The 27,237-nt window shown below is 57.9% G+C and overlaps 1 protein-coding gene across 1 annotated transcript in view; it reads left to right on the forward strand.

Moving 5' to 3' along the window:
* DIS3L2 (DIS3 like 3'-5' exoribonuclease 2) overlaps positions 1-27,237 on the forward strand; it is a 320,107-nt gene that overhangs the window by 283,510 nt on the left and 9,360 nt on the right. Inside the window, exon 14 of the mRNA XM_066345627.1 lies at positions 808-887. Coding sequence (XP_066201724.1) covers positions 808-887 — 80 coding nt within the window. The remainder of the gene's footprint in view (positions 1-807; positions 888-27,237) is intronic.

Here is a 27,237-nt window from a genome sequence, read left to right on the forward strand (position 1 = left end):
TCCGTCTTTCCTGCGGCCCTCTGCTCCCCGCCCCCAGCCCCGCCCACCTGCGGGGGGGGGGGTTCGTTCTGCTCTCCCCTGCAGGCTGGTCTCTACGTGGTAGTCAAAGCATCACTCTGATCATGTCAGCCACCCCTCCTGTAAAACATGCCATAGGCCTTCCTTTGCTCAGAAGGTAAAGGCCAGAAATTCTACTGTAGACAAGAAGGTCCTGCGCTTCCTGTCCCGGCCTTCCTCCCCAGCATCCCTGCCCACTGCGTGCCAACAAGGAGAGCCTTCTGCCCTCCCAGCCTCCTCCCCACGTTCCCGGTGACCCTGTCCTTTCCTCTTTCCTAGTCTGGGCCCAGTTGTTTACTTCTGTAGGAACATGGGGGCGTTTTCCTGCTTCAGAGGACCTACTCTGATTTAAAGTTTACATATAGGTGTGTGTGTGTGTGTGTGTGTGTTTATGTGATTCATGTCCATCCCTGTACTAGATGGTGAGATCCATGAAGGAGGCCTTTCTGCTACTAGTCCCTGGTCTTTCCCCATCAGCTAGCTCAGTGTCACAGAGTAGGTGCTTACAGATAAGGGGTTGTGTGCTAAGTGAATGACTCGAGTCCTGGTGACAGTCCTTGTTGCCCACAGTGCCCTCGTGGGGCATGGGCTCTCCCCAGAGCTGGCAGGCCTGGCTCTCCAGCACCCCAGCTGCAGGGAGCATGGTTTGCTTGTTCTCTTACTTTATTTATTTATTTTCATTTCAGCTGTCAGGATGAACGGGGCGTGCTGCCTAAAACTTACCCGTTTTTCCCTTCTCTCTTTATTTAGCTGAAGCTGGCTTTCACTCTGGACCACGAGACTGGGTTGCCTCAAGGATGTCACGTCTACGAGTACCGCGACAGCAACAAGTAAGCCACTCAGTGGGAGGGTGTCCCCTCACTGCAGCCCACAGGGGTCGCGCCTGTGGGCTTCCTTACCCTGGGCCTCCCCTACCCAGGGCCTGTCCGGTTGACAGTCACACTTTCTGCGGCGGAAGAATGTTTCTCCTCTGACGTCTCTCTTGCCCCTAAGTGGAGAACTTGAAGTGTGTGCTTGTGTGAGGGCGGTTGTGGTGTTTTCGGTGTCTGTCCCGGGGCAGACCTTCCTTCCCAGGCTCCTGTGTCCCGCGGACCCGCCCCCGGGCCTCCGGCCACGCGCCTGCTGTGCTGGTTCACTGCGTGAGCTCAGACTTCACTGCAGTTCTGTCTGACTGCACTGACGAGTCGAGGTTTCACTGGAAACTCCGTAGCTGGGGGGGAGGGGTCTGAGCACCGCCGGAGACTGGACCCGGTGGCCTTGTTAGAAGCTGGCCCCCGGCATAGGCCTGCAGCCGCCTTTCCTCCGGGCAGGCTGCACCCTTGGCTGTGCGTTTCTGTCCCTTGACAGTGAAAGCAGTGGGGAGTGAGGCAAAGGGCGTGTGCCCTGGTGACGACAGTGACCGTGACGATGATCTCTGAGGGCGGCGGCCACCCCTGAGGACCGCTGCGGGGTGCTGGCGAGCCCGGGGCCATTGCAGTCGTCCTGCTCGGTCCTCGGGGGAGCCTGAGTCTCCCGTCAGCCGAGGTGCTGCTGGGCGTCATTTTTGTTGCCTTTGTGGGAGGCAAAGCCAACATGATCATGTTCACTCTGGGAAGTGAATAGATAAAAGACAACTGTTGTTCCAAGCTGCTACCTTTGGAAACCCTAGTCAGTGTCAAGAACAGCCCCAATGTGGACTTGAAGACAACACGCCCTGTTCTGAGTATGTAAAGATCCAAGCTGTTTGATCTTAGCCAGCGGAAGGAATCCAGCAGCCACATGCCAGCGGCATGTGCCTCGCATTCCAGAGGAGGAACTCATGACCCCCTGAAGCTCTTGCTTAGTTAGGGTTGAGGTGGCTTCTGGGGCCTTGCTGACCAACTCCCCACGCGGGTCACTTTCAAGGCAGGATAGCCTCTGTAATTCATCTCTCAGAGGACGCCCGGGAAGCTGCCGTGGACCCCGGTTCCCACCAGATCAGGCGTTTAGGACAGGCTGGCCACGCCCCCTTGGACGCCGTCAGCCCTCCCCTTGGGTGGCGCTTCCCAGGCAGCACAGGCCATGGGGTCAGAACTGCCATCTCAGCTTCTTGTCCTGCTTAGTTCAACAGAGAAGTAGGGCTGGCTTCTCTGGAGGCCAGGGACAGGCAGGGACAGTTGAGCGAGTCTGTGGGCGGCAAGGGTGAGCACTGCTTGGATAGGAGAGACATCAGCCCTAAGCTGCTGAGCACACTGTTCTGCCCCTGCTTGTCAGTCAGTGCCACCCTGTGCTCCCTGCTGCTTGCTGGGTGGCAGCAGGTGGCGCCCGTGCATGGAGATGGTGGCAGCAGAAACAGATCGTTGGGCCCAGGGGTGTTGACAACCCCATTTCTGACCCGACTCTTCACTGCCTGAAACAAAGGTTGGCAGGGTTTCTGTTCAATGGGAGAAGGGCACCAGCCCGCCTTCCTTTAAGGTCATGTGGTCCAGCGCCAACAACTCAGGTTGTCTTTGAAGCCAAGAGGAGAACATAGCTTCGCGCTGTGTCTTGGGCCTAGTTATATTACACATATATTAGAGCAAGCAACGCAAGGGGAGGATTTAGGGGTCACAGATATTGATACGCATTGGCCTCCAAAGACCAGTGAAAGAAAACGTTTGTGTAGGAAAGTATGTGATCTGTGCCTCAGTGACTCCTCTCTATGGCTCTGTCTTGCTTGTCTTAGAGGCAACGTTGGGGTTTGTTCTCAATCCATACACAAATTCCCTAACTTCTCAAAGCCTCAGGTGTCTTCACCTGGTTAGAGGGCCTGATGACATCCACCTGGCATGATTGGCATGGGGATTGGGTGGGATGACATGTTAAAGAAGCCATCGCTGCCCAGCGTGTAGAATGCCCAGAGCAAGTGGTGATGGCCTGTCCTTCCTGGAAAGGAAGTCACCCCACGTGTCCATCCTGCTTCCCAGAGCCGGCAGGGCGGCAGCGCTGCACTCGGGGTGCAGCTTAACCGCAGAGTGCCGATTCGGGGGAGGCTGGCACCGCGCCGGCACCTGTCTGGAGACAGACCCTGTCCCCCGCGGGCATTGGGAAGTGCATCACGGAGAGCCTGTGAGCTCGACCGCAACTTTCTCTCTCCCCAGGCTCTGCCCGTGTCTCTCTGTTCACTCTCAGGGTCACTTCCCCAGGAGTGCTGGATCCCAGTTTTGGTGTAATCGTGGTATTTAGGAAATGAGGGTATTTGCCCTGGTCCCAAGGAACCAAATAACATGAAGGCAGCAGCAGAGAGATGAGGTTCTACAGATGAAAAAGGTTAGCCTGATATCTCAATATCAGTTTGGTAATAATTGTTGAAACCACTACTTGTTTTGTTCATTTCAGTGCCCCCAGTGACGAGCCCAGGACCTGGCAAATACTGCTTGATGAAGGGGGTGGGGGGGACTTTAATCCTTTTAGAGAGAGAACCTAACTATTGGGAAGTCAGGTCTCTTCCCAATCTTTGTCTTTTCATTCATGGAAGGATTGTGATGGTGATTAAATTACTCATGACATCGGGGACAGCCAACCTTCTTGGATGGTTTATGGATTCTAAAGAAGTAACATGCAGAAGAAGAAGCTGGAAAAATTTGGTCTAACTCAGAATACAGTAGTCCTCGTAGTTATTCCCATCAGCTGCCTGCCGTTGTTTGCCTGGGAGAGAAGCACAGTAATGGCCGTGAAGAGCAGTCACCACGCCAGGCCGACTGGCCGGAGCTGCGTTTGCTAGTAAGGCTGCGCTCCGCTCATGTCTCTCAGGTTTCTGGTCCACGGAGGAGAGAGGGACAGGAGCTCCCACGTCCTGACTACCCGTACGCACCTGCACTGGGCCACAGGCTTACCCAGGTTACTTCTAGTTCCAGAACCACTCCAGACAGATCTTCCTGTTGCGGTTTGACAGATTACAAAATAACAGCAAATTAAGACTGAGAGTCAGAGAGGTTAGCCTGCCCGAGGTCGCACCGCAGTCGAGAGCAGAGCCTGACTTTTACCCCCACTCCGGTAGGTCCCAGGGCCCACGCCGCACCGTCTCAGCCCTGCCTTTCTCTGCACAACCTACAGCCCGGGGCTTCTGATTCCAGCCTCTTCCAAGCTGTCCTGCCCCGGAGCTCTCTGTCTGGAGACTCTGGGATGTCTAGTCCCTGCAGACCCCTGGGTAGAGAGACCGCCTGGTCTGTAGAACAAGCTCTCGGATTGTCACCGTGAATCCGAGTCACTCTCTGGGCAGGTCGTCGTCCGCACTGTGATGCAGCCTATCCATGAGGGACGCGGAGGTGACGCGACATCTCGGGGTTGGGGGAGAATGGAACGAGGCAGCGTGGGAAGCGGCCGTGCAAACTGGAAAGGGCTTCGGAGGCGTCAGGGTGCTGCCCGGCCTTCTACCTGCCGGGGCGGCCATGCGCCAGGCTGGCAGACCCAGGCTCTAGCGGTGGGCTGCCTCTCCGCCGCCCATGGGCAGCTGGGCCTCACCCTGGTCCGGAGACTCCCTGACATGCAGCCGGCTCCCCCACCTCCACCTCACTCTTGGGCTAGGTCAGTGTGCTAAATCAATGAAACTAAATATTTTGTTTTTTCCTGCCTTGCTAGATGACTCATTTTGGCCCCTTAAAACCCATGTCATCAAAGCTGATGGCCAACATGTAGGAGTGTCCCAGAGAGAGGTCCTTTGGGATTGACTTTCCTCAGCTGAGTGCCCCTTCTCGCTTCACGCACCCATACTGAGGGACAGCGTCCTGCAGCCTTCCCGAGGAGAGGGCCACCGGTCCTCCTGTCCTCCCCTGGCCCCAGCTCGTGGGCGTGGGCACCTTGCAGCTTGGGCCGCTGCCCGTCCTGGCAGCAGGCGGCCGAGGCGGGGCTCTGGGCCCTGCACACACCCCTGGGTTCTTTCCTCCGCCCCGATCGTGTCATCCTTTCTGGACCTGGGGGCTGCCCAGCACCCTGGCCAGCCTCGGGGGACCGGCCTGCTCAGCACCCCCTTGGTCTGCAGACACTCCGCACGGCAGGGTGGACCGAGGGGACAGAGCTGACTGTCACACCGGGATTCTCCTTCCTCCGTTTTGTCCCCGTGGAAGCTGTGCAGGGTCAGTTCAGGCGCAGTGCCGGGCAGACCCCAGACAGGACTGGTGTGTGAGACACACACACGCACGGAGATGAAGGGGAACTGGGCGCAGCGGGAGGCCTCCCTGTGAGGCAGAGGGGGCGGGGGTGGGGGCTGGCGACAGAGCCGCGGCGGCCCGCGGCCAGCACAGGCAAGCCTCGCCAGGCCGGCGCGCGTCCTCAAGCCAGTGGAGCTGCTGGTCGGAGGAGTCTCGTGTCCCACGGGAGCACTCCTGCCTCAAGACCCTTGCTCAGTCACCCTGGGACTCTTCCCAACAAGGAGCTTGGAAAGCAGTGAATGGGGCAGACTGCCACCTCCACTGTCGCGGGGCACTTAGGGTTCGGCGGGTCCTCCCCTCGGCTAGCGCCTCAGCTGGTCTTGGCAGCTCAGCTGGTGGTATGACCCAGACCTTCACTGTGAGGTTTCTGAGCCCTTGTCGTATCTTGCTCAGCGGGGTTGACACGTACACCTGTGCACAGCGGGGCAGAGGAGTGCCAGGCGGTTCCCTCGGGTCCCACACTCCTCCCTCCCTGCCCCCCCCCCCGATCTGGGGTGATTGTCATCGCCCCCCATTGCTCCATGGTGACACCTCCTGACATGTGCTGGCCCCTGAATGCTTTGCTGTCCAGAGAACCCTGCAGTAGCCGTCACTGACAGTTCAGAGGGACCCTCTGGCCTCTCGGGTCTCAGGCTCCATCGTCCCTGTGGGTGTTAATGAGCCCACCTCTGTGGCTCGCAGTCCTCCCCGACCAAACTCCTCAGTGACGCTGGCGTCTCACGGTGCGTTTCTGGTGACCCTGGGGAAGGGCTGTCCTGCAGGTGCTCCTGCAGAACACAGGGCTCTCTCTGCTGGGCCATCTGGACCCAGCAATACATCATCCCAGCCTGGCCCCTTCCTCGGCCCGGTGCTTCCTGCCTCCCCACGTCGCTCAGCCTTGGCCCTCCCTCTCTCCGGGACCCTGAGGACCACCCAGCAGCCGGCTCGCCCATCCCCTCGGGTCTTCGCCAGGGTGCGGAATTCCAGATCTCAAGAAATTACTCCAAATCAGTGAATCCTGTTCATCTCTTCTTTCCCAGCCTCCTTGATCAAACGTCTTATTAGCAACTAATTCTCACTCTTGGTGGAGAATTACTTCCCTCCCCATCCGGCCAACACCCCCCAGTTGGGTTACCCCAGCATTTAACCCTAGTGGGGAGCCCGGCCCCCGCAGAGGCAGTGGGGGGGCCTCTGCCTGCCTTCTGGGGCAGGGCCTCGCTGGCCTGACCAGGGAAGTGTGGGCTGCCTTTCTGTAAGCTGCCAGAGAGGTCCTCTGGCTCTTCCACTCAGCTGTCAACCACTTGTGGAGGGCCCCCAGACTGCCACCGTCCCCTGCTGAACGTCAGGACACCTCGCAGTGACCAGCCAGCTCCATGGCCCGGGCCCCCCGGGCTTTCAGATGCTTCACTAGGTCCCAAGGTGATCAAGGTGTGTTCCAGGTCGCCACTGGTGAACCTTTGAGGAGGGCCACTGCTTTGTGCCCAGGACTCCATGCCCACACACCACTCAGGAGAGTGTCCCCTTTGCCTGCCAGGCAGTGAGTGAGCCAGTCCCCAAATTCCCTCTTTCTGTCTTGTTTTCTCAGGTTTGCTTCGACACCTCTTGTGTCAGGTCAGGTCTCTTGGGAAGCGGGTCCCAGGGCAGGATTCGATGTGCAGGTGTCCTGAGGGGACCCTTGGGCCTCGGCACAGCCCTGACCCCAGGGGGGGTCAGAGCGGGAGGAGGAAGGCTGGGTACAGAGGCTCCTGTTGGAGGAGTCCCACATCTTGCAGGACCCCTGGAGCTCTCAGTCACTGAGCAGGAGCGGCCCACAGAGTGTCCCTCTGCGCAGGTGCAGTGGCAGGTCACAGGGGCGCAACTGGCCCTCGGGTAGTTCATGCCCCCGTGGCAGGAGCGCCAAGCAGGAGGAGGGAGCAGGGCTCCTGGACAGAGCCTGCTTTTGGTTCACTCCCCCTTCTGCTCGACTCTTTCTCTTTCTTCACCTAAATACGCAAAGGGGACAGGTCCCAGCAGCGCTGACAACTTCAGACCCACACCAGCACTGCCCGGGACTTTGGGAAGGGCCCTCGGTGTCTGCACTAGGACTTGATGCTGGCTCCTCTGGTTTCTCAGGCTATGGTGGCGTTACCTGAGAGCCTCCAGACCTCCCAGGGACACGCCAGGTTGGAATGAAGAATGCCTTGCTTGTTCCTGCGAAGCCCGTGGTTAGGAGGAAGGGAGCTGGAAATCAGGGAGAGAAGGGGCTTTGGGGAAATTGGAAGCAGTCTGGAAGTGACCTCATGGGAGCAAGCCTGGAGCTGTGCAGTGCGTGTTGGGGTTGGCCCCTTACTGTGCAGGTGTGAGCTCACTGTTTTCCATCACGGCCTTTACCGTCAGGCATCGCTGTGCTCAAGTTGCTGGTATCAAGGACATGCTTCGCCACCTTCCCCACTATGCAGACAGGTGGGGGGCTCCCTCCCAGCACCTCCATGCAGTGGCAGTAGTGATATCGGGTGACAAAATGCAGTGTTCATTTGACCTCAGCTTTCCCTGCAGGAAGGGAAGGGGACGTGAACACTCCCATCTTAGAGAGAGGGCAGCTGGTTCCCTGGGAGGGCCCTGCCCAAGGCCAGGCTCTGAACCAGAGGTAGAGCCAGCACACTTCTCCCTGGGATGCTGCTGCCTCCACCACGTGACAGCCGGCGGAGGGGCCTGGAGCCGCTCCACGGAGTCATGCTGAACTGCTGCCCGTGGGTCCCCGCAGGGAGGGCGGCCAGGCCCGGGTCAGCGTGGCCGCCTCCTGTGTTGCTTACATTACCTTGGGGTTACAGTAACCCAGTCTCCCACAGATGCAGAGCGGCCAGGGCAGGGAGAAGCTCTTAATCGGCTGTGTGCGTCAGCACCCTTTCCCTGCTGCCCGGACAGGGATGGGGGAGGGACGGAGCCTGAAGCCGTGTTTGGGAGCGCTGGACTGCCTCCGCAGAGGACTCCCAGAGGACTCCCGCCGCCGCTGGGCCAGCGTGCTGAGCCGTCCGTCCCTGGTGATCACCGTGGTGATCGCTCGCTCCGCGGCTCCTGCTGGCTGGCTAGGTTTCTGAGGCTAGAACGGGTCAGAGGGAGAAAACGTGGAGCCGGCCACAGTGGGGAGCTTGCGCTGGACAGAAACCGGTGCAGGCCCAACTCTGTGTGTGCTGTGACTTAGCAACCCACCCCGCGCTTTTCCCGCATGGTGCACACACCGGGAAATAGACTTTTACAGGAAACTCACTTCTGTGAAACGTAATTTTGAATTATGACATGCATAGAGAAAAGTATGCATCTAGTTCAAAGAAGTGGTAGAATGAACGTACCCATCGACGTAACTATCACCCAGATCAAGAGATAGAACGTCTCAGCACCCCAGGGCCTTCCCTCATGTCCTCATGTCCTCATGTCCTCACTCTCATCCCGAAGGAGTCCATCGTCTTCACTTCAAACACTGCAGATTAGTTTTGCCTGGCCTTGAGCTTTTTGTGAATGGAGTCATTCAGTGTAACCTCTTTTGCGTCTGACTTTTCTCTTCCAGCATTATGTTTGTGAGGATTCATCTTTGCTGCTCCGTCCAGCGATGGCCCATTCTCTTGTATTGCTACAAGGCTTTCCTTGTCCGAGTTCATTACCGTCTGCCCAGTCCGCATTGATTCAGTCAGCACTGGGGTGGCTTCCAGTCTGGGTTTGTTATAAATCTGCTTGTCTATGTCTTTGGGCACATGTGTGCATGTAAATCTTTTGAGTATGTAACTAAGAGTCACAGAGAAAATGCCCCTTTGACAAATACTTTCAAACCATTTCCCCCAGTGGTCGTAGCAGTTTAACACTTTCACCCGCGACTTAGAAGAGGTTGTATGGTTGTTGGCCATTTGGCAGAGTGCCTTTTCAAATTTTGTGCCTGTCTTTCTACTGGGTTTTCTGTTTCTTCTTGTTGATTTATATTTCTCTCTGTTCTGGATATATGAGTCCTTTGTTGGTTACACATGTCACAAATATCTCCTACTCAGTAGCTTGCTTTTTTACTCACTTTGGTGGTATTTTGGTGGACAGAAGTTCTTCGTTTCAGTGTCGTTCAGTGTATCAGATGTATCAGATGGTTCGTTCTTTTTATATCCCATCTGTATCGAAATCCTGAAGACATGTGTGTAAGAGTCAGGGCTCTCCAGAGAAACAGAAACAATGGGATGCATACATTTATGTATATAAAAGGAGATTTCGTTTCAGGACTCAGCTCATGCGGTTATGGAGATGGAGGGTGGAGAAGCCCCGTGATCTGCTGTCTGCGGGCTGGAGACCCAGGAGAGCTGGCGGGGTAGCTCCAGTCCGGGTCCGAAGGCCCGAGCTCCAGGGTCAGCCTGGCGTAAACCTCAGTGCGGGGGCAGGAGATGAGGTGCGACGCCCGGCTCCAGAAGTGAGACGGGAAGAAGGGGACGAATTCCTCCTTCCTCTGCCTCTGTTCTGTTCAGGCTTCCAACAGATCGGGCGATGCCCACCCACTGTGGGTTGGGGGACAGTCTTCTTTACTGAATCCACTGGTTCATATGCTCGTAGACACACCCAAAGCTGCTTCACAGGCACTCAGAAATAATGTTTAATCTGGGCACTCCCGTGGCCAGTCTAGTTGACACGTGCAATTACCTATCAAGCCCTAGCCAGTCAGCTCAGCCAGTTGGAGCATCATCCCGAAACACCAAGGTTATGGGTTTGACCACCTGGCCGGGGCACACAGGGAAGCAACCAGTGAATGCACAACTAAGTGGAACAACAAATGAATGCCTCTGTCTCTCTCTAAAATCAATAAATTAAAATTTTTTTAAAGATTAAAAAAAAAATTACCAGCCCTGGCTGGTGGCGCAGTAGAGAAAGCATCCTCTTGGAGCATCGAGGTCACTGGCTCGATCCTGGGATTGCCAGCTTGATCCTGGGGGCACGGGCTCCACCTTCAACTTGCCGATTCAAGCGCCGGTCAGGGCACATATGAGAAGCAATCAATTGCTGCACAACTAAGTGGGACAACAAGTTGATGCTTTTCTGTCTGTCTGTCTGTCTCTCTCTCTCTCTCTCCCTCCCTCCCTTCTTTAATCAATGGGAAAAAAATAATTACCCATCAAATTTTCCTACATTATCTTCTAGAAGCTCTGTTTTATACCTATGATTTACTCAGAATTGGTCTTTGAACATGGTATATGGAAAGTTTCATTTGTTTCCACATGGATACCTAATGGACCCAGCATCATTTGTTGAAAAGGCTTTCCCGCTGGCCCACGGTGCCACCTTTATCAAAAGTGAAGCTCCCCCATGTGCATGGATCTGTCTCTGGGCTGCATTTTGTGTCACTGATCTGTAGGTCTGTTCTTGGGCCAGCACCACACGGCCCTGACCTTTGTACCTTTGTTAAAAGTCTTGATGTCCAGTAGAGCTGCACCCCCACCTCGCTCCTTTTCTGTAAAGGGTATCTACGCTATTCTCAGCCCTTTTAATTTTCATATAAATTTTAGAATCAGATTGTTACTTGCCACATACATGCACACAAACCTTCTAGGATTTGTACTGAAATTGTTTTAAATCTATACATCAACTGGGGGAAATTGAGATTTTTATAATACTGAGTCTTCTACTCCACAGACATCATCTCTCTTGGTCTTTATTTGGGTCCTCTTTAATATTTCTCAATAATGTCTTATAATTTTCTATATAGAAGTCCTGCTCACCTTTCCTTAGATTACGTCTAGGTATTTGATATTTGTGATACTATTTTATAATGGTATTTATAAATTTCCTTTTCTCTTTATTGCTGATATATGGAAATACAGCCTTTTTTTTCCCCCTGTATCCAGTGACCTTGCTAAATTTATTTATTAAATTCAAATAATTTCTTTGTAGATTCTTTTTGATTTTCTATTTACCCAGTCAGGTCATTTGCAAATAATGACAGTTTTACTTCCCCCTCCCCAAATCTCACACCATGTATTTCTTTTTCTTGCCTGTTGCACTGTGCAGCATTTAGTGTAAGTGATGACAGTAGGTATCCATGTCTTGTTCGGCGAGAAGGATTTTTACCACAAACTTATTTTTTGATTATGAGATTTTGCACTGGAATTTTCTCTATTATGCACTTAATTTTTACTTGTCCCCTAGGTGAGCTTTCAGTTTGGAAATACTTGTAAGTCTGAAATGTGGCAATGGTGTTTCATAGCCTGGGAGCTAGATGAATAGAACCAGTGTTTTTTTTTTTTTGGTTTTTGTTTTAGAGGAAAGAAGCTGATGTTTGTCACAAGGCTGTGGCTCCTTGTTTTAACCTTGTGAAGAAGAGTTTGCTGTGTCTGTTCTACAGAAGGATCTCGTGGCTGGCACAGCTGAGCAGAAACTTAAAAATGCATTGGACCCAGAGTTCAGGATGTTCTTACTACTCCCCAGTTCCCTGGGAAACGATTGAATGTATAATCCCCAAAGTCACAAAATTATCTTTTTTGTCTTAGATCTGTAAGAGAAAAGTTGTTAAACTGCTTCATAGGTATAGTTAACATCTTTTCTGTTCTCCTTCTCCTCCAACTCTTTGTATCACTGTCATCTGTCTCATCCCACCTTTATCTGATTTGCGTTGCCGTAGAAGCAAACTTGAGCTGCGTGCCTCTCACAGAAAAGGAGCCCCCTGCCCCCCTGCAGGCCTCCTCAGCCACCCGGCTGAGCCCCCCAGCAGGCCGGGCACAGGGCCTCCCGTAGCCTCTGCTGCCACGCGTGTGCTTCAGGCCGGGCACAGGGCCTCCCGTAGCCTCTGCTGCCACGTGTGTGCTTCAGGCCGGGCACAGGGCCTCCCGTAGCCTCTGCTGCCACGCGTGTGCTTCAGGCCGGGCACAGGGCCTCCCGTAGCCTCTACTGCCACGCGTGTGCTTCAGGCCGGGCACAGGGCCTCCCGTAGCCTCTGCTGCCACGCGTGTGCTTCAGGCCGGGCACAGGGCCTCCCGTAGCCTCTGCTGCCACGCGTGTGCTTCAGGCCGGGCACAGGGCCTCCCGTAGCCTCTGCTGCCACGCGTGTGCTTCAGGCCGGGCACAGGGCCTCCCGTAGCCTCTGCTGCCACGTGTGTGCTTCAGGCCGGGCACAGGGCCTCCCGTAGCCTCTGCTGCCACGCGTGTGCTTGTCTGACCCCGGAAGGGGTGGGGGCTGGTGACTGAGAACGTTGCCCCCTCCCCACCCCAGTCCGGTGGCGTGGGCCATGGCTCAGAACTGTGTGTTTTTAACTCTTCATCATCTCGGTGGTCACAGTGTGAGGATGTGGGTCCTGTGTCGATGCACAGACACTGTCCCTGCGGAGATCTGGAGAGAAGGAAGAGCAGAGGGAGGGTGGGGACCCGAACCCAGACCAGCCCTGGGCTGGCAAGGTGGGGGTGTCCTTGTTATTCTCACACCCTCCTCCTGCAGCCCAAATAACTACCCAAGGATGACCCAAGAGATTTCCCTGAGGGACAGAAAATTCTGGGACACCAGGAGGTCTCGAAACTAAGTACTTGGAAATTCTCAAAGACCTTATTAAAGAGAGTAAATGTTTTCTTGGTTGATTTAACACAGGGTTACATTAAGTAAACAACTGTTTTTCCTTCTTGGGTTAAATTTCTTTTGTACAACTCTGCCTTTTTTTTTTTTTTTTTCTCTTCTCATCTTTTTGCAATGACTGCAGTTCTTTCCATTCTAGGAAGCCTCCCGGGGCTGCTACAGTCCTACCTCTTAGAGCCCTTCTGTGGTTTTTTCCAGATGCTTTTTAGCACGTGGTGACATGCTTTGACCCCAAAGAGAGGATGGGCAGAACTAGCGAATTTGTTTTCTCTGTCCATCTACCTGCCACATCTATACCTTTGTCAGAATTTCGTGGCGTGGCTCATGTCTCTTTTTCTGCCTCTCTGGGTATCTGTCCATCCACAGATTTGTATCCAGGGTGGGGGGGAAGACTGCTTTTGGCCCCTAAGGCTAACTTGATGAGCTGATGGCTCAGCGGGGTACTTTTTAAACCCAAGGAGGCCTGCCACTTTCCAAGACTTCAAAGAGTTCTAGAAGAGGCTGGTGGTATTCAGGCTGCTCCCTGCTTGGTGAACAGACTCACTCAGTTCCTGGCAGGTGGACACGGGCCCCCGGCCCCCTCTGTGCAGGTCTGTTGCGCCAGATACACGCTCCAGGGCATGTCCAGATACTTAGAGCAGCAAGTCCCTCTGTGCAGACACTGTCTTTTGGGTCCCTGGAAGCCCAGAGCCCTCGCCCAGGCTGCAGAGACTGGAGAGACTCAGGGAGGTTGGCCTGTACAGGAAACAGGCCGCAGAATTACGTGCTGGCCCCCAGCCCAACGAAAGGTACCTGCGGCCGTCACCTCGCGCAGCTGCCTGGCAGGGGACCAGAACGTGCTTGGCTCTCTGAGCTTCTGGCTGTGCTCTCGGCGGGGGAGTGTTTCGGATCTGTCTTCGCTGCCACTCCCCAGCTCCCTGGGGCCTTGTGGCTTTTTCTTGGTGGTTGGGCAGGACGCCTCCAGAGCCTGAAGGAATTGCTCTGCTTGATGACAAAGGCCATCCATTGATTTAAATCCCCTCAAGGCTGCTTTGCTTATTGAAGAAAAAATGGAACACGGTCACTCTCTTCCCAGCAGGCTTCTGCAAAGGTCAGCACCCAGGTGAGCAGAGAGTTCTCAGAGTGACTCAGCTAGTGCCTGCCGATGGCCCCTGAGCGGCCACTGAGCCCGGTGAAAGGAAGCAGTGGCTTCCGCAGCTGCTCTGAGCACACAGCACCACAGGGCCTCGCCGGGCTGCAGAACACGTACGGCTCCGCCGACCCCACGTCTGCCCAAGGACGTGCTGGGCACTGCTGGGCCAGGCTCCAGGCTGAAGATGAGGGAGACATGGTCTCTGTCCTCCAGGTCCGGGACGGCCAAGCACGGGAGTGGACTGGGATAGCAGAGGACATGACTCGTGTCCTGGGACCGAGGTCCCTGCTGTCATCACCCTGGAACTGAAGGGCCATGGGGAGACTCAGAAGGCTGCAGAGGCCACCAACTCACCCTGCGCCTCTCCCTCTGGGACTGCAGGCTTTTCTGCGGCTTGCGGCTTCCTCGGGCGCCTTCGGGGTGTCTCCTCCGGGTCTCACAGGTGGTAGGCCAGCCGTGGTTGTGAGGCGAATTCCTTTACCGTTTGAGCCCTGTGGAACCTTAGGGGAAGAATTATTTTATAGAACCATATTTTCGCCTGGAAATGGATTTATTATTTCAAGTACCAAAACTTGCGATTTACGCACCTACTATTTGTTTTGATAACGTCAAACGGACATAGCGTAGCCTTTGAAAGAACTTAGGGTCATTCACAGTGTTTAGGGTGTGGTGGTGAGTGTGTGCCTGTGGTCCTCTGTGCCGCTCGGTGCCCTCTGCCTCTCTCTACGCCGAATGCCCCGCGCTGCCAGGGAGGCGTCTCCACAAGACTTTCCCTGCTCCGTTTGTCTTGGTGTCCACCTTCACAGTCACTTGTCACTTCTCCACCACTGTGCAGAAGGAGCCCACAGCACCCTCTCCAGCCTGGTGTGAGCGCGAAGGCCCGTGGGGACGTGAGATCAGTTAAGAAGCCAAGTGGAGGGTTAGAATTGTTCAAGAGGAGAAGGGGCTCTGAGGGACTGCCCTTGAGTCACAGGTGACGCCCGACTCCCACACCTGAGCTGGCTGCTCTGTCTTTGTTGCTGTTTCCCTGGTTCTGCCCCGTTTAAACATTCCAGATTGTGTGGTTGAGTTCCAGACAAGCGAGATGACGTGGTGCTTTTTAAATCGAGTTTGGACTGAATTGTGTAGTGTCCTTGTCACGCTAGGAAGTTCCTCCTTAGTTTTGACAGCCTTCCAGTTTCATCTAAATCTATTTCTCTCATTAGTCTTCAGCCAAATCACAGGCGGGTTGGCTGGTTACCATCTTCTGTGTCGTAAATATCCTAAGAAACCATCAAATTTTTCAGCGTTCTGTTCTTGAAGCTAAAGGATTCTTCACCATAGACTTTTTCCAACTGATAGCATCATCAGACGGGACTCTTCCGCAGTCCCTGTCCCCTCAGAACCACCAGTGCCGTCCTCTGTGCCGGTGAGCCGGGCCCCTGCCTTTGGCTTCCTGGAAACGTTTCTGTAGGTAGAGAGTGGGGGAGCATGTGACACCTCTTTGCTCAGGTCACCCGAGGGCTCCATGGCCTGGAGTGCGGAGCACACTTTCTGGGGGCTCGGGAAATAAAGGCCCAGGAGAGAGCCAGTTTATGGCTCTAAGAAAATTCTGATGGGGGTGTGGCAAGTACAGGTCCACCTTCTGATGCCCTGTGCCCACGGGCGAGGGCAGTATCTCTGTCCCAGCCCCGACACAGCGCCTGGGACACGGTGGGTGCCCAGCAAATGCCAACCGGTCCACTTGAGTTTTACAGACTGGCTGGTGTGAGTGGGGGCAGCAGGCTCGTGTTCTGCGTCCTAACATTTTTCTGTTTTTAATAATATCACACTCTTGTCACCTTGAGGTTTTCATCATCATCATCACAGGGGATATTTATGGCGTACTTAACAACACGCCAGGACCTGAGATAAGAGTCTGTGCAGTTCATCTCCCCTGGGGCTCCCGGAAGAACGGGGGAGGGGGGTGCTCAGCACGAATGCAGGGCGCTGTGTCTGCTAGCAGGCGAAGCCTCCTGTCCCGGCTCGCCCTTCCCCTCCAGGCCTGGCCTCCCCGAGACCTGGGGCCAGAGCCCCAGTAAGGCTGGGCTGGAGCCAGGGCACCCCAGGAGCCCTCAGGAAACTCTGATTCAGAATTGCCTTGCATTTCCCGCCACCAAACTTAGAGCCTCCTCGGCGCGTGAAGAGGGCGGGGGTGGGCGCTCCTGCTCGCTCGCCGCCCCCTTCTTGGAAGTCCTGGCACCTGGGTAGCAGGCACAGCCGGCCTCGGTCCTTGGCAGGGTGAGTGTCGCGGCCGCTGGCACGGCTGTGGCGCCATCCCCGGCAGACAGCCGCAGAGCGAGGCGAGCGAGGCGAGCGGCCCCTGGTCTCCGAGGCTGGCCGTGGACACGCCGAGCTGCACGCTGCCTGCAAGGATGCCTTGGCGAAACCAGCAGCCAGGTCTTTCCGTTGTTGCAAATGCCCATTTGGCAGTAATTCCGCCAACACCCAAACGGGGCATGGGAGGAACTAGGCTTGAGTTTCACAGACTGGCTGGTGTGAGTGGACTGGCACAGACACCATTCACCAGGGGGCACACTCGCTCCCCCGGCAGTGGCCGTGTGGGAGAGACGAGAGGCCCGATTGTGGGCGGACAGCTGTGGCCAGGGGAGCTCAGGGCCCTGCGGGGCACTGGGCGGGGCCTCCGCCCAGGTGCAGGCGGCCAGGCTGAGGCCAGAGAGACCTGGGTGCTGCCGGGAAGAGCAGGGTCACATGAGGGAGGCCTGGGCGGAACCACTGGTCCTCCCTGACGTGAATGGCTGCCTGGCCTGGTAGGAGCTGCCCGTGAAGGAGGCCACTGCTGAACAGGAAGCTGGTCAGTGTCCAGGGGCCCTTTCTTAGAACGTCTCTAAGTTGTGGACAAACAGGGCCCCCCTCTGCATCCTGGGTGGCCGTTCAGGGAAGTGGACTCGTGCGGTCCGGTCAGGCGTGGACATCGGCTGGCCTTGCAGCCTGACGTGCCACTGGCTCCGCGTGCCTGGAGCGTCGAGGGCCTGACCTGGGTGTGTCTGGTCCCGGGTCTCAGGTCCCTCTTCCTGTGTGCTGAGAGCGGGTGCCTCGGCGCCCTGGACGTTGGCTGTGCATGTGTCTGGGCAGGGACTTGACAACATTGGGGAGCCCAAGGCTCTGGATGGGAACAGGTCCATTTAAACCACTCTGAACTCAGTGCATCAAAGTGTGGGTGAGTGTTTTAGAAGTCGTGTAACTAAGGAAGAGCCGTGCCAGACCTAACACACGGCACTCAGTGGTGAGAGACAAGTGTCAGTTCAGTGGCAACAGCCCAGCAGGAAGAGAGAGTTTTTTAACAATCAACTAGGTTTCATATTTACAGTGAGGCGGGCTGCCCCTCAGACAGGAGGACTCGTTGATCAGGTGATGGACGAAGAAGCCGCAGCCCACGCCCCCTGTGTTGGAGCTAAGCGGTAGTGACCCATGGCGAGGAGTCTCGTGAGAGCAGGGGCAGGAGTCCCACGAGACTGCCGAGGCCATCTCAGCCCTGTCTGCCGAGCTCACACGGCACCATCCAGCAGGGGTCCGCTGAAGGGCAGGCACCGGAGCCGGACCGCTGCTCCCGGGCCCTTCTGCCGGTGCTCCGCTCCTTCTCCCCGAGACAGGCCTCGTTTCCCCTCAGCGTTCTCGGTGGAGCACCCAGCAAACCCGTCTCTGAAACACCTGTCCGTCCCCCAAACATTTCATCCGCCCCTACACGTGACCTGGGCCTGACATTCCGAGGTGGCAAGGCCACTTCCCAGACAGGAAAGCGGCTGCCCGGTGATGAGTTCTGCGCCTGCACAGAGCCTTGGACTCTCAACGTGACTGCGTGGAGAAGGTGGGCTAGGGCGTGGCAGCCCAGGGGGAGTCCTCGAGCCTCTGAGTGCCCGTCTGCCAACAGGAGGCCCAAAGATAGCCCCAAGGAGTGGAGGTGCCCGTTTCCTCGTGACTTGGTAGAGGACCTGGGCCGAAGCCAGGAGCCGGCCGGCAGGAGTCCTCAGGGCCCCAGGGACTGAGGGCCTCCGCAGGCTTGGCTCCCTGGCCGGCCCGCTCCGCTGGCCCCAGCTTCTGCAGGTCTCAGTCGCTGGGGTTGGGGAAGACGCAGAACCAGATTCCCTCGTGGCTGAGGAGCCACTGATGAGCTAAAGAATTCAGACTCCTGTTTATCCTGGTCCAGAAGATCCTTTTCTCCTGGATACACTACCCTTTCCCCCCTGGTAGCAGGTAGCTCTGGGCTGCAGCTCCCCTAGCTGCCCCTCCCCACCTGCAGCTTGGTGGCAGTGAGCGGGCTATGCTCCGGAAGACCAGTCTCAGGTCACGGCACCGCCACATTGTTTGCGTGCCCTGCGTGCTCGCCGTACTTGGCCTCCCGGACATTCAGTTTCCCTCTGTGCAGATGAGGGCTGCGAGCACGCCCTTCCCCGAGCAAGGCTTCTGGGAGGCTGGGATGAGGGGCCCAGCAGCTGCCCTCCCTCTCAGCCCTTAGTGAGTGTGCGGCTGGGGCGGTGGCCCGCGCGGCACTCGGCAGGAGCTGCACCCAGTGGCCCTGTGGCCAGGAGTGTCTTCCGGAGGGTGAGCAGAGCGTGCTTTAACTTGCAGAAACCAAGCAGCCTGAGTTCCCAGGAATGTGTGTCTGGTCCTCCTTATCGCCCTTCCTTATCTGGCTGTCCTCTGTGCAGAGAGAGAACAAACACCTGTGTGTCCGTCCTCTGTGCAGAGAGAGAACAAACACCTGTGTGTCTGTCCTCTGTGCAGAGAGAGAACAAACACCTGTGTGTCCCGCGTACCCTTTTCTTTCAAAGATCTTCATGCCCAAAGCCTGACTGACTTTAAAATCAGAATTGATCCCTCCCAGTGTCAGTGGTGACAACGCAGCTGGCCCCACGGGGCGTGTCCATGGCTCCAGGGCCAGCCCCCATTGTTGGGCTGGGGCCTGAAAGAGACCCCCGACCTGGGAGTCCAAGCGGGACAGCGAAGCCGCCGGGGGCCCTGCGGGGGCTTCCCGAGATAGCTGGGCCTCCGTGCGTCTTGGCCACACCTCCTCTGGTCAGCGGTTCCAATTCCAGTTGGACAGCAGCTAGAAGTGGAGAAAGGCATGTGTGTCAACACCGTGGCGGAGCCAGGCAGCCTTGATTGCCCAGCTCCGCAAGGCTGCACAGCAGAAACGGCCACCTGGTTCTGCTTAGCAGGAGCTCTCTGCCATGCGCGAGCCCAGCGCCGCTGCGTTCGGGCCTGCCCCGTGCCTCCCCGAGCAGAGCCCTGAACCTTGGGAAGGGAGCGAGGCTTCTCTTTACGCTGACAAAGGGCTTTCTGCCTGTCAGCCCAGCTCCCAGCAAGCCCCGCCCCCTGCCTACCGCAGCCACTGGGCCTCCCTTTGGCGGGGCCGCAGGCCCGTGCTCCGGGGGCCTAGCCCCTGGAGACTTCCTTCTGAGCTAGAAAAACAAGCAGCTGAACCCTGCTCTGCAGCTGGCCCCGCCTGCCGAACCTATAGAAAGGCCTGGAGTGGGTTCAGCCTCGCAGAGGAGGAAACCTGGCTCCGGCCTCACCCGCAGGGCCTGTTATGTCTGGCTCCGGAGGCCCTCTCCTCTGGGGTTTTCCATGCCTGTGAACTAGGCCCCATTCATTTCCCTGTGGTTTCATGGCAATGTCCAAAACGCTCAGCAGGTTGCAGGGAGCCCGGGAGGAGAGGGGTCAGCAAGAGGCCCGAGTTCTGACGTGTGGGCAGCCCTGGGGCTGCAGCACCCTCCACTCGGATGCTTGAAGCGGGGTGCCCGACCGGCTGTGGGTGGGCGCCCATCAGTCAGTCTGCCAAACTTCCTCCAATGGGCCCCCACCCACCACGGCCTGCTCCGCCTGCACTCCCTCTCTCCAGGCCTCCGCTTTCCAGCTCCCAGGCCACCAGCTCCACCCTGGCCTGGGCTGAGAGAGCTGCAGCAGAGATCCCTGGTGCCCCAGCCTGGCAGCCCGCACACGAGTGCCCCCAGGCCGACCGCTGCCCCATGGTTCCCCAGGGCCCGGGGTCCTTCCATTTCCCACCACACTGCACGCCACTTGCGAATGCAGGGGAGCAGCAGGTCCCTGTGGGGGTAGCCACCGCCTCCACCCCTGCGGGCAGCTCAGTCGGAGAAGGGGTCGTGCTCTGGCACAAAGCTCCTATGAGAGGCCCAGCTGCCTTAATGGACCCGGGCACAGTGCGGATGTGCCCAATGTGCCCAAGGCAGGGAAATCTGCTCTCCAGGAGAAATGAGTCTGAGGCTGGCCAAGAGCAATTCTTATCAAACTTCCAAGGTAGCAGTTTTCACGAGGTCTAATCGAACAGTCTCTGCGAGTGGCCTCGTTTCATTTGCATAGGACTCCCACGGAGCTGTGCCAAGTGCCCTGGTGGCCGAGGGCAGAAGAGGCTCCTCTAGTCTCCTACTTGCTTTTGGTCTTTGAAAACTGATGCACTTTCAGGTTTGGGCAACAGCCACGCCGCTGCCCTGGATGCCTGCTCCCCAGTGGTTTCCAAAGCCACTGGGGGTGTTCTGGGCATGGAAGGGGTGGGCAAGCTTCTCATCGGGTTCAGCTGGTAAAGTGGATCTGGACACAGAACGTCCTCGCAGGCCTGGCCTCTCTTGCCAGGCAGGGTTGAGAGGGCAAGGACTGAGGAGCACAGAGCCCGAGCGGAGGGCGCTGAGCTGGCGGGCCGGTGAGCTTGGCCTGCCTGCCGGCCTGCCAGCACCACCCTGGGCTGGGAGAGCCCTGTGGCCCGCGAATGCCGGCCTCCCTCCGCTGCCTAGATGGGCCGAGTTCTGAGGGGGGGAACAGCAGCCTGCTCTGCTGTGGTCTGCCCGGGGCTGGCCTCCATCTGGACCCTGCCTGCCAGTGCCACAGTACAGGACCAATGCCCTCAGCCCCGGCTCTGCCCAGGGAGGCTGCCCTGTCCCTAGGCCTCTTTGAGGTGACCTCTCTTTGTTGACCTGGTGAGTGTGGGCCTTCCTCTTCCCTCCTCTGCCTGGTGGACTTGAAAGGCCAGTCTCAGGACAGCGTCTTTGTGCCGCTGCTCCCAGGGCTCCCCGCTGCTCCTCAGCATGGCGGCCTCCAGTGGTCTGGCGCTGCCGGTCACCACATGTCCCCCCGAGCCCTCAGGACAGCTCTGACGACAGCCCAGAGAGTGTGAGCTTCGCCCACTCTTCCCCAGACTGGCCGTGGCCCTGGACAAGGCCCTTCCTCTCTGCGCCGCTGGCACGGCAGGCCTCGGGCCCTGCCTCAGCAGAGAGCAGCTCTGACTAGGGTCCTCCGTGCCACCGAACGCCATGGCCCAGCCTCCCGGCCTGGGAGCTCCCAGCTGGGAGGGGCCCCAGGCGCCTTCCCCAGATGGTGCCTTCCTCAGATGGCCCCTGGGTTGCTAGCTGGTCACACAGTCAGCCTCAGGCTCTTTCTCACATCAGCTCCGTTGTCCTGGAAGCACACGCGAGTCTTCTGCACACTTAGAACAGCAATTAGAAAACATGACAGAGAAAAAAACTTGAACTTTTGTTTCTTTCACCAATAAATGTAGTGAGAGTTGTCTGCCCTTGAGGGCCTCCTGCACTTCAACCCTGGGTTTTCTGAACCCCCTTCCCTAGCCCCCCTCCACACTGGGAGCCCCGACTTGCTGAGCCCAGCGGCCTCTCCGGGCCCTCCACCCTGCACCACGGCGTCGGCACTGTGGACAGCCTGCCCGGCTCAACCCGAAGCCCTCCTCTCGTGCCGTTTTGCTTCTCGGCGACCTCGTCAGCCTCTGAGCCCCTCCTGTCTTACCCTCTGTGCCTGGTGACAGGGTGACAGTCTCGTCCACCCTGAGAGCCTCAGCCTGTGTGTGTGTCTCCGGACCCGGGCACGACCTGCCCTTCCTCTGCCGGCCCGCAGGCTCTTCAGTGTCCAGCCTAACGCCCCCGGCCCCCTCCCTGTGTCCCGCCATCACCGGGTTCTTCCCCGCGCCTCTCCCTCTGCCACCCCCCTGTGCCACCCCCCAGAGTCCTACCCCCACACACACACACTGCACAGCCCTCCTCTCCCGCGGTCGCTTACTTTCCAAACACGCCTGCGTTTTCGTCCTGTGACATCACCCCTTTTCTGTTTTGTCCCTCTGTGTAAAGTGTCTCCCTCTTCCTTGCCGTCTCCTGTAATTGATCTTGCATTTCAGGACTTAGTCTCCTCACCAGGCTGGGCTCCTGGCGGGCAGGCTCCGGCGCTCTGGTGGCAGCCGGGACTCAGGTCACACAGCCCCGTGCATGACCCCAGCTGAGGCTCCAGGAGCACTGGGAGCTGGGGCAGTCACCTTCCTTTTGTACCCACACAGAGAAAGGGCTGACGAGCGCCTCCCGGGGCTGCAGCGGGTGTAGTGGCTGCACCTGGCGTGGGCTTGGGGTGTCATCTGTCCCGGTGCTACTGGCTGTGTCAGAAAAGGTGGAGGAGGAGTAAGAGTGCGTCAACAACAAACGTAAGGCTCTAGTTGGGGCTGCAGTGCTCTGGCTTGTCTGGAGAGCAGTGTGCCAGCCAGAAGTGCAGGCTGGGGGTGGGGGACACAGGGACTGCTGTTGCTTCTCTCTCGCCACCGTGTTTGGGGATGATCTCAGCTGAGCTCTTTTCTAGGTGAAACTTTAAAGTGGTGACAACCTCGGCAGCAGGTGTAAGGAGTCAGGAGCCACACACGTGAGGACTGTGTGCCCGAGCAGAGAAAGGCACCGTGGCAGGGACCATGCCCCCCGCCTCCTGACCGTGCCCTGTCCTGTGAATCCTTCCTTCTGCACAGGTTCATTGAGTGTCCACGCTGGGCCAGGCCTCGCACAGGGACCAGGGCAGGCGGCATCGGGCGGTGAGGGGAGAGACAGCCCCAGTCAGAGAGGCAGTCACGGAGTGCGGGCTAAGTGCCGAGACGGGGTACACATGGGACACCCGGGGCGCACGGAGGGTGGGCCCCTCGCGCTGCCTCCCCTGAGGAGGGGACACCAGGACAAGAGTGAGTGGTCCAGGACTCCAGGCTAAGGGGACTGCCGTGCAAAGGGACAGCAGCAGGAAAGCCACGAGAGCAGGGTGTGGTTGGAGTTGAGGGGTGGGAGCAGGGAGAAGGGAGAGGTGACATGGGCACAGGACAGAGAGATTGGTGGCCTCACCTTACCAGGCGAGGGACTGTCTCGAGGGCAGTGGGAGCTGCTGACAGGCTTCAGGAGAGAAAGTGACCAGATTTGCCCTCGAGAAAGAATACCCCCCTTTGGCTGTGAAGAAGGAAGCGAAGGCTTAACCAGAAGTCGGGAGGCTAGTTGATAGAGACAGAGTCCTGGACCCAGCGGGTGGCATTGCGGTGGGAGGCCACAGAAGCCTCTATGTTCAGCCCAAATCCTGGGGCTGGGGCCACGCAGGTGGGTCACATCCACAGTATGCCTAAATATAATGTAATATGTTATGAAGGCAGGTTTTTATATATTACACCCCCACTTTTCAGGTAAATAAATTGAGACTAAGAGAGGTTAAGAAATTTGTTTGAAATCACATAACTGGTGAGCGGCAGAGCAGGGACCCAGGGCAAGCTGCTGAGTTCGTCACCACGAGCCTCTCATCTCCAGGTGGCCTGGCCTGAGCAGGGAAGCAAGCAGGGGCAGGAGAGGTGACACCACAGGACACGTCCACCCCCCAGCCAGAGCCACAGTCGCAGACAGAGCCACCACCTCCAGGAGCTCGAGGGGCACTCAGTCCAGTTCCTTGGAGGTCAAGGATGGGCAGCCCTCCTCGGAAAGGACAGTGTTGCAGCCCATTTCTCGTTTAGCCCGTCGGGCCCCTGCCAGGCGGAGCGGCCTTCCCCGAATGCCGCCCTGCGAGGTGTGACACTCACAGGCTCAGTCCCCTGTGCGCAGTGAACGCTGCCCCCGGTGCTCCTCCTTGTAAAGCCGTGATGCGTGCCAGCATCTGAAAGGCGAAGGGATATCCCATAGTAAAATGTCACACAGCACAACCTCCAGCACTTCATGTATTTTTGTACTTTATTCTTGAAGTGACAGTAGCACCGTTCGGGAAACACGGTACTACTAGAGCAGTTGTCTTTGCCCCTTTGGGAGGAGTGTGTGTACTTGTGAGCAGGCTGCTTGCGGCCTCACCTGCCTTCTGCTCACCCTGCAGCACCAGGAGGCCCAGAACACAGGTGGGATGCTGCAAATGAGTGTGCAGCCCCGCCCCCAGCTGGCCAGACCCCGGGAGTGGAGGACCCCCAGTGATACTGGCTCCAGATGCTCAGCAGATGCCAGGCCTGGGACTGGGGCCGCGTCTCCGAGGGCTTGGCTTGCTGTTCTGGAAGGTGACCCTGGCAGGTGGCCATTCCTGAGCCCCTGTTTCGAGCAGTTGACAGGCGGGTGCTGAGTTCCAGCTCTCCCCCCGGCCCCCCAGCAGGACTGAGTGATCTCATGCCTAAGCCATGCTGGGAGGGAGTCTGGTGGGGGGAGGGGTTCTGATCAGGGCAGGTGTCCAGATGAGGCAGGAAGGAAGTGGGCAGGGCTCCACCCCCCCCCGGGGTTCCCAGACCCCCTGTTTGGTTGCTCTCAGGGTGCCTCCTGACCACCCAGAACAGCTTGGGGCATTGTCCGAGCACTGCCCCTCAACAGAGGACGGAGGTCGGGAACGGTGCTTGCTGATGGGCTCAGCCGCTGAGCTCCTCTTCTGACCACCCTGTAACCATGCTGTCCACTGCCCCTGACCGCGTGCAGCCCTCAACCCCACAGCTGGCTTCGGTGAAAGAGAAAGCCCTGAAAGGGAACCAGAGACCCCGGACCCTGGGCTGCAGAGCTGCAGTTTATAAACGGAGGCTCTTGCCTGCCCAGAAGTTCCTGGGTTCTAAGCTGCTCCTGCCACGTCCCAGGTCCTGCAGAAGGAAGATATTTGGGGCCCCCTGCTGGTCCTTCCCAGGAACTGACCTGGGGAGGAACCTGTCCATGCTGGTGAGAGGGGCCTCTGCAGACCCCCAATGACAGCAGTGACACTCACCACAGCCAGCCCGTTTCTCCCTCCCGTGGTGCCTGGCCAAGTGTTTGACAGGGAATCCTGAACTCAGGAACCTGGTTGCTGGCTGCTCGGCTTTTCCTTGGCCGTTCTGTTTCCACACTCCACGTGGGCCCAGTCCGTCTGCGCTGCACCTCTCCCAGCCTTCCCAGGGTTGGGCCCCGGGCACTGCCGGCCGCGCCTGCGTCCCTTACGCCTGCGTCCCTTACGCCTGCGTCCCTTACGCCTGCGTCCCTTACGCCTGCGTCCCTTACGCCTGCGTCCCTTACGCCTGCGTCCCTTACGCCTGCGTCCCTTACGCCTGCGTCCTGCGTCCGCCCGCGCCCCTCCCCCCCCACGCCTGGGTCCCCCGTGCCTGCGTTCTCCTGCTCACACTGGCGGGTTCTCTGCACTCCCCACCCCTGCCTGCTGGCATAAGAAGGGTGGTAAGGACAGGCTGTGGGGACATGGTCCCTGCAGCTCTCCTAGGACACTAATGAACCGTGGCAGCACTTAGGGAGTGTGGGCTCATGGCTGCACTGCCTCCAAGTTTGGTGACATTGACCTTTTTCTGAGATGAATGCTTGATATCAGTGAACTAGTTTGGAGAAGATGCCACAGGCTGCCCTCCTAACCCTGTCCCTCTGGTGAGAGGGAGGGGCTGAGACTCCCAGAGAGAACTGGAGCCCCTGGAGGCACCGAGGGGCCTGTCCGAGGTCAGCCTCTGCGGCCAAGGCTCCGCCCGACTGTGCTCTCAGGGTCAGTGACAGCACACTGGACTTTCTCTCAGCAGGCTCAGGGGTACTCGTAGTGCTGAACCCCCCCAGCCCAGTCACTGGGGGTATACAAGTAGTGGGGTCACTGGAGAAGCAGCTTGACTGGGGTCTGTTGTCACTGCCTGGGGCTCTGGACCTCCCCATCTCTCCCCTCCCGTTTTACCTAAAACCCTGAGAGGTGCGGCAGGACCTGGGAGCAGGAGCATGGCTCTGCCGGGGAGGATGCCCGAGCATTGGGTGCCTTTGGAGATGGGGAAAGCAGGGTGTGGGGGCGGGTGGAAGCTGCCTCAGCTCAGCCTGGGGGCATGCTGCCCCCTGCTGGCCAGATGGGAAAACTCAGCCCGGAGTCTTCACCCTCTAGCCACCACGGAGCTGGAGACCCAGCTTCAGGGAACACGGGCTCCCCTGCCCACGACGATTCTCCACCCGCATGAGAGACACGTCTAAGACTGCCTGGCACGCAGTCATGTTTGTTGAGTGAACAAACAAACGAATGTATGCATCTGAAGTATTTAGATGAGACTCCTCTTGGGTTGACAAGATCTAAATGAGAAAACCAAATATGAAGAAGTAGATGAGGCTAAACGGTGACACAGGTCACTGCAGAGCCACCGGGCCATCAGGGAAGGCAGGGGTGACGGTCACGGGGCACCCTGGAGAGACCCCAGGCTGGCCATCGGCATGGAAGCCAGGGACAGAGGACAGCGCCTCTCGTGTCTCAGGCTGAGGACAGGGCTGGCCTGGAAGCTGTGTATAACCCCGGCGGTCTTCACAGTCACCTGGGGAAGCAGGTGCTCTTACTGCTGTTCCTGTCCTACATTTGAGAAGGACAGCCGGAAAGGGCCCGTGACTTGTCCAGGGTCCTACAGCAAGAACACGGGCAACCAGGTCCAGACCTCGTCTGAGGGATTTTAAGTGGCTGGGTTCACGTGCTTGAAATCAAGGGCTTGCAGTAGGAAGTGATGTGCTCAAGGACAGATTCAGGGGAGAGGCAGGCAGGATAGCCACTTTAAAGGCTGTTGTGGCATCCCGGTGGGAATGAAAGAACCCCTTATTCCCCACACAGGCCCTTCTGCACGGGACAGGGCCCAGCAGAGGCTCAAGCCTGCAGTCCTGCACACAAGCTGGTGCCTGCCCCATGGTGGGCCAGTCGAGCAGTCCCCGCAGAGGAGCATGGGCTTGCAGAGGCTCTGGGAGAGACAGATTGCTGTCGGGACAGCGTGGCAGACAGAGCCACGCTTCCACTGAGGCAGGCCCCGGGGAGGGGCGTTGACCGGCAGCCTGCCGAGAGTCTTTCCTATTCTGGGCAAGACTTTCCCTACTCAGGGCACCCTGGCCACCGTGACACCAGGATGTGCTAAGCCCCCTTCCCAGAGGCCTCGGCTCCTGTGCATGTGTGAGGCCCAGGGGAGCCCCAAGTTGGGGAGCAGCACACAGACTACTCCAGGCTGGGGGTGCTGACTTCAGGTCTCTGTGATCGGGCTTCCCGCTCGGCCCGACCCTCCCTTCTGGCACACCTCCTCCATCCCCATCAGCGCCCGCGTCCCCCTGGGACCTTGGCAAGGTCCTAAGAGGTTGACTGTCGGG

The sequence above is a fragment of the Saccopteryx leptura genome, chromosome 7, assembly GCF_036850995.1.
Source record: "Saccopteryx leptura isolate mSacLep1 chromosome 7, mSacLep1_pri_phased_curated, whole genome shotgun sequence".
NCBI classification, from domain to species: Eukaryota; Metazoa; Chordata; class Mammalia; order Chiroptera; family Emballonuridae; genus Saccopteryx; species Saccopteryx leptura.